General features: G+C 44.5%; 1 protein-coding gene across 1 annotated transcript; it reads right to left on the reverse strand.

Annotated features, from left to right (window-relative positions):
- Window positions 1-332: 332 nt before the first annotated feature.
- Window positions 333-3,896, reverse strand: LOC147439229 (weak chloroplast movement under blue light protein (DUF827)). Its single transcript, XM_086485095.1, has 4 exons — window positions 3,806-3,896; window positions 3,643-3,669; window positions 2,496-2,677; window positions 333-2,427 (listed from the first exon to the last, which is right to left on the reverse strand). The coding sequence occupies exons 1-4, from the start codon at window positions 3,894-3,896 to the stop codon at window positions 610-612; spliced, it is 2,118 nt and encodes a 705-aa protein (XP_086341221.1). The 3' UTR covers window positions 333-609.
- Window positions 3,897-6,083: the final 2,187 nt, after the last annotated feature.

A 6,083-nucleotide genomic window follows, 5' to 3' on the forward strand; every position in this document is an offset into this window, starting at 1 on the left:
GCAACAGAGCTTTCTACTTGTCCGGCTAAAGAATGGCAGTAGATACATGCAAAGAACCATGCAAAACAGAAGAACAGAGAGATGCACAGCCAAAGCAATGCAACTGACTTAAAAAGACTCCAATCTACCATACACCACTTATGCCCTTGTTTCATGTGTCTGGAAATAACCAGGTTGCAAGACATACTGAAGGTGATCTATACTAAAAATGTGTGCATCTCTGCGACACAAGCACAGGTGCATTCAAAGTGGCCATGACCCATGATAATCATTTATGCTGCTTGGGCCTTGGCCCAAAATCATTGTGTGTTTATCCCAATACACACCAGACAAACAAACAAACGCACCAACCTTTAATATATATAGAGAGCAGAACAGCTGTTTTATTTACACAGAGAGGTCGCCTTGCGTAGCCTAACCTCCTAGAAAAGAATACACTCAAAATTGTTTTATTCATACAGGTGTACTACTACCGACAGTTAGGTAAAACAATGGTATACAAATTCAAAGATCAGTTTGTATACCCAAGAGACAACTAAAATACACTGTAGAATACCCGTATCTCGCCCTTTGTTCGTAAAACCGCAAGCCATAGTCAAAGTGAAGTGATCACGCTGATTTGCCAGAAAAACTACTCCTCTTCGATAAATAGGATCCTAGTGAGCCAAGCAGGGGCTTTTTCTTCAAGTTATCTGCCTTGTTATGTGGTTTTAAACCCTCTTCTGCAAGCAAACTAGCCGCATTTCTTATAGGCTCTGGCAATTTCGAAACCGTTACAGATTGTCCACCATCATTCACACTCCTGACATAAAGCTGCTGAGAGGCTGTAGGTGTCTCCTTTCGCTTTTGTTCCCTCTCCCTCAATCTCTTCATTTCATTCTCAACAGCCGATTTGGCTGCTTCAGCCATTTCGGCTCGCTGCAATGCCTGCTTTATAGCGCTCTTGATGCTCTCCATGTCTTCACTTGCAATGGTCACCTTATGAAGAATCTCCTGCTCACTGGCTCTTACTGCCTCCACTTGGGCCATAGCTGCAGCCACCCTCATGTTTGCAAGCTCCTCAGCCTCCTGCACTTTCCGCTTCAAAGCATCGTATTCATCCTTAGATATGGCAATCTCAGCACCTGGTTCAACCTCTGATGCTCTTGAAGCATAAGTTTTCATGGATAAGGCCTTGACACGAATGACCGCAGCAGCTTCAGCCTCCTTAGCTGCTTGAGCTTCCTGCAAAGCAGTTTGTAAAATGCTTTCTGCTTGCTCTTTGGCAGCCTTGGCTTCATCAGCTTCGCTCCTGATTTTGGCAGCCTCATTTTGTAGAGCCTCAGCTTCGGACTTAGCTTCTGCTGCTTCAGCTTTCACTTGCTCAAACGCCTGGGAAAGACCTGAAATCGATTCGACTGCCTTGGCCTCTGCCGCTTCTGCACCTGGTAGTTCAGCTCTTAGCCTTGCAAGCTCAACTGTGAGTACCGAGGCTGCTGCTGTAGCATTGGCTTCTCTCTCTCTAACACTTCGCAGCTCTGCATTCACCATCTCAGATTCCTTCTTCAAAGATTCCAAAATGGCTGCCAGACTTGAAACATTATCAAGCTCCTGCGTCAATTTCGCCTTTGCTTCTTCCAGTTCTGCAGAGAACGATTGAAGAGAAGAAGCTGCACTTTCCTCAGACAAGCGTGTTCGCTCAAGTTCAGATGTTACTACTTCCAAGGCAGAAGCCGCTTCCTTTATTGCACTGGCCTCACCTTGCTTCGCATTAGCTAATTCGGCCTGGAGCTCTCCCAATTCAACTGTGGCTGCAGCAAGCTTGTGCTCCAGCTCTGCCTTCTTCAACTCCTCATTGGCCAATTCCAGGCCGCCAGACCCAACTTCTGAGGTTTCATCAGCCTGCTTTGCTTGTAAAAGGGCAACCTTATCACGGTTTGCTTCTATGCAAGCAAGCTTCAATAATACAAAAGACTCATTCAATTCAGCAAGCTCCTTCGAAAGGCTCTCTGCTTTGTGCGCATTGGCCTCCTGAGAAGATAGAGTCTCGTCTTTCTGCTTCAAGTAAGTTTCTCTCTCCTTTTCTGCAACCAGAAGTTCCGCCTTTACGTTAGCAAGCTTTTGCTTCAAGCTTTCAAGGGTCATTTGTGCAGTCTTGAACTCTTCGTCAGGAGCTTTGGACTGTGTTTCCCAGACAACATGCTTCTCTTCTTCCTGGGTAGCTACTTGCTCCAGCTTATCTTTTGTGTCTGTGTCACCAGCCTCTTCCTCTTTAACAATATTCACAGGGTCGACTCTCTCCTTTGATTTTTCTGTCATAAGCTCTAACGTCTTTTTTGCGTCTGCTAACTCATGGAGGGCTCTTTCCTTCCTCTTCTCTGCACTTGCTAGTTGTTCTCGAACTTTCACCAACTCATGTTGTACGTCCACATCTCTTACTACCCGCCTCTGTGCCAGGTTCTGAAGTGTTAGAACTTTTAAAGAGTTCATCATAATGGTAACAATAAGGAGCGTACCTCTGGAAATTTTGGCCGTTGAGAATCAACTTTCTCCCCGAATAAGCTAACAGCTGCCCTGACAGATGCAAATGGCAAGCTGGTGTCTATCTCAGCTCTTTCTTCCTTTAAAGGAGGTGTGACCACCTTGTCTCCCATCACTATGAAGCGTGAACTTGAAGACTCCCTTGCTGAAACTCCTCCTGAGATTAAAAAAAGAGAATCACCATGAAAATTGAAAACCTCATCATAAAACCTTCTTTCAGCAGGCGTTGTATGTACTCCCTCTTGCCTTCCAAAAGTGACAAATTCACTTATAGGTTTGTACTTTATGGCTTCAGTTTATCATCAATCTTTGTACTGATATCAAAGATCACACAGCTCACGGATAGGCCTTTTGCAAGAACTTCAAATCGATAATGTACAAATGCAAAGGATCCACTGACTTTGATTATTAACACTGGTGGATACCAATAGTAGGATATAATCAATTTATACTAATATTTCCAACCAGTTAATGCAGCCAGAACTGAGCGATGGATAAATATTAAAATCGTCCAAAACCCCAAGTGCAATATTATCATACGACAAAAATGCCAAATAAAGCCCCTTCTAAAATAGGATAATCCAACCTAATCAAAGGTCCAGATCTAATTGTTTTTCATTCGACCGTCAGTGTACAGAACCTACAAATTCAGCTCACCATATATTGCTCACTTTTTGCCTGATTGTTTTTTACATGATCGTTGGAATGTCCGTTGCATTGTTTAAAAAAAGACTTTGAAACAAAACAGCAGTCAGTGATTGAGCCCATGAAGACTAGCGACAAAAATATGTACAAGAAGGTTAAGTACAAAACTCAGAAAAAGAAAATCTTGCAGCTTAGTAAATTGTGACGGGTGACCCTATCTTAAAATGGTGTCCTCCTTGAGCATATAACCGTATCTAGCATGCAAAGCTGAGAAATAGCGGTGCTTCCATCAGTAACAGGATGTGCTCAATCACACCATCCACTTCACCTTGTATTATCGGCATCTGTGTATGGCTATAAGCGGCGACACACAGGCACTCGGACCGGCATGGGCACCTACAGTCGCCTTTAAGACTACTCACTCGTAAACAAAACCGAAAGACTTCATTTAAGAAATGAAAACGATCTGCTGCTTACCCTTGAGCTTTCTTATGCCTGGTCTGGCTCTTTTGCAGAAGACCCTTCGCCCACTTCAAACAAAGACGCTCGTTTCCATACAAAACTTCGTTGATGGCGTCAATGCTTACGCAGAATACCCTAAGAGGGAAATCGAAGAGAGAGCGACGAAGCCCAGGCTGACCTCGCCCAAAACCTGTGCAGGTTCCCAGAGCTCCAAGATGAGTCACGAGAAGATCCAAAATTCCAAATTGAACAGACTTCCGAGTGTTCATGCTAATTTTTGGGCAGCCCTTCCCAAGTGAAGGGTGGTCTTTACAAGGCGTTCACCAAGAAGAACTACCTTGCAAAGAAATTCTTAGGCATTGTCAAAAAAATTTAAGCAGTGCCTAGTTCGCTGCTAGGTCTCTGAGCGAGAAGGGAATGCAAGAAGGGAGGTGTCTGGCGTTGAAACCCTAGAGATAGCGAGCTGGTGAGAAGGTGGAAGGTGAGGCTTCAAGCTGGTTCGGACTTCCATAGGGTTTGCAGGTGGCTTTGCATATTGAGGTTGTCGGAGTACTTGCGTCTTGCTTTGGTTGCTAGTATGCCTTGGTGCAGGTGTGCTAGGCTTTGATTTCCCCTTTAAAAAATGTCAAAAACGTTGCACGACTGGCTAGGTGATTCGTGATTCACTCCCCAAGTGATTAATATCTCCTCCAAACATCGATTATTAGCTTCCTTAGTGTGGTACCTCCTAGTGCAATTAATATCTCCTTACTTAGAAATATTAATCGTTTTTTCGTTGCCCTCCATTACCCATTTTGTTTGCTCTCAAGCTTGGTGGTTTTTACCACCTATCTTAGGGTGCTTGGCCACGTCTTTTCTTGTTGTCAAAAAGTGGTGCTAAGAATGGAATCCAAGGCCCTGGCCACGAAGGAAGACATCATCAAGTTTTCACATATGCTTGCAACTAGAAAAATGTCGACGAATGAGGGAGTTGTTCCGATGGATGAAGGGGAAGGGACGACTTCGCGGCCCTCGAACGACGTCGTAATGAAGGGGGAGTCTCCGGCAAGTGGCCCAGCCCAAATGATTAATAATGCTCATGCGGAGGACAAGATCCTCTTGGTTAAGAAAAAGGAAAAGAGCTTGTTCAATTTCAAGGTGAAATCTCTCAAGGCGGGTGTGCCCCAGGGGCCAATTTGTACGAATGTGAACAAGGAATCAACATCATTTGCTGCTCTCAAACCAGGCATCTCAGTCGCAAGCATTCTAAAGGGTACGAACTCCAAGGACTCTCCTCAAGTCACACTTGTTGAGGCGTCAAGTGAGGGAGGCCAAGAAAAACTGAAGAATGTTAAAGCTCGGCTCGAACATGAGTTGAAAGACATAAACAGTCTATTAGAATGTGGCCCAACAGGTAACAAAAGAACTTAGAAGTCTCTGCAGCAGCAAGTGGAGGTTGTAGAGGCTATCACTGTCGCGATTCCACCAACACTCATTAAAAAGCAGCTAGCCATGCAAGCTAAGCTTACGCTTGTGTTTGGCTTCAGTGGGAGAGTCCCTAATAGATTTGAACTGATCCAATGGATCCAAGGACCATAAATTCTTGGACATGGGGGGGGGGGGGCAATTGAAAACACCACTTACCTAGCCAAGGGCTTTTGCTCATTTAGATTCAAGGAGGTCTCCAACATGTCAAAGATCATGGAGAAAGGCCCCTTGATATTTAACAAGACCACTGTGTGTGTGGTGCCTGAGGAACCAATATATGATTTAGCGGAGTCTCTCCAGGGGATTCATCCTGTCTGGGTCGAGTTCGCAGGTTTGCCTAGCTACCTCTGGGATAACATAAGGTTGCTTGCATGTCAACTAGGTACCCCCTTATTTGTTCTTAACAAGAGGGGACTTGGCAAATACTCTAATAGAGTTTTTTATAGGTTGGAATATTTCTAAGTCACCTCCAAAGAGCATGGTGATCAATGTCGGAGTTGGGGTTATTACTATTCCGCTTAATTTTGGGACGTACTTTGGGGGCATGCTTTGAATGTAACAAATTTGGGCACTTTGCCAAGAATTGCCCCATGAAGGTTAATAGGAATACCGATCCTACAATGCAAGATCCCAGTGTAGGGCTCGACAAACAAGTCCCTGTGAAGGAAGCACTTGTGGAAGAGAAAGAGAAACAAATGAAGAGTAACGTAGGGATAGGAGTAGAGGAGGAGAAAGAGGCTATGATGTATGATAATGAAGCCACCAAGTTACTGGAAGTCTGTGGAAAATCGGAGCCGCACACTGCAAATCCCCGAAGGCCCATGCAATGCTAATCCGATTATTTTCCATGCTTCTACACCTAAATTTCTGACAATAACAACTTCGTTGATTGTGCAAGTCCAGGTTTGAAGAGGATCAAAAGGGTTAAGGCAGTGGCAAGAGACTCTGTATCATTGAAGGATATTGGAGCCTTGAAAGGGAAAGTCTCC

The sequence above is a fragment of the Adiantum capillus-veneris genome, chromosome 16 (assembly GCF_014529385.1).
Source record: "Adiantum capillus-veneris isolate H3 chromosome 16, ASM1452938v2, whole genome shotgun sequence".
NCBI classification, from domain to species: domain Eukaryota; kingdom Viridiplantae; phylum Streptophyta; class Polypodiopsida; order Polypodiales; family Pteridaceae; genus Adiantum; species Adiantum capillus-veneris.

Excerpts from the sequence above, each read along its gene's own strand:
- LOC147439229 (XM_086485095.1), bottom strand. The coding sequence starts at position 3,896 with ATGAACACTCGGAAGTCTGTTCAATTTGGAATTTTGGATCTTCTCGTG. Across the intron at positions 3,670-3,805 it reads CTGCACAGGTTTTGGGCGAG|CCAGACCAGGCATAAGAAAG; the intron begins GTCAGCCTGGGC and ends TCTGCAAAAGAG. Across the intron at positions 2,678-3,642 it reads AGGCATAAGAAAGCTCAAGG|GAGGAGTTTCAGCAAGGGAG; the intron begins GTAAGCAGCAGA and ends TTTTAATCTCAG.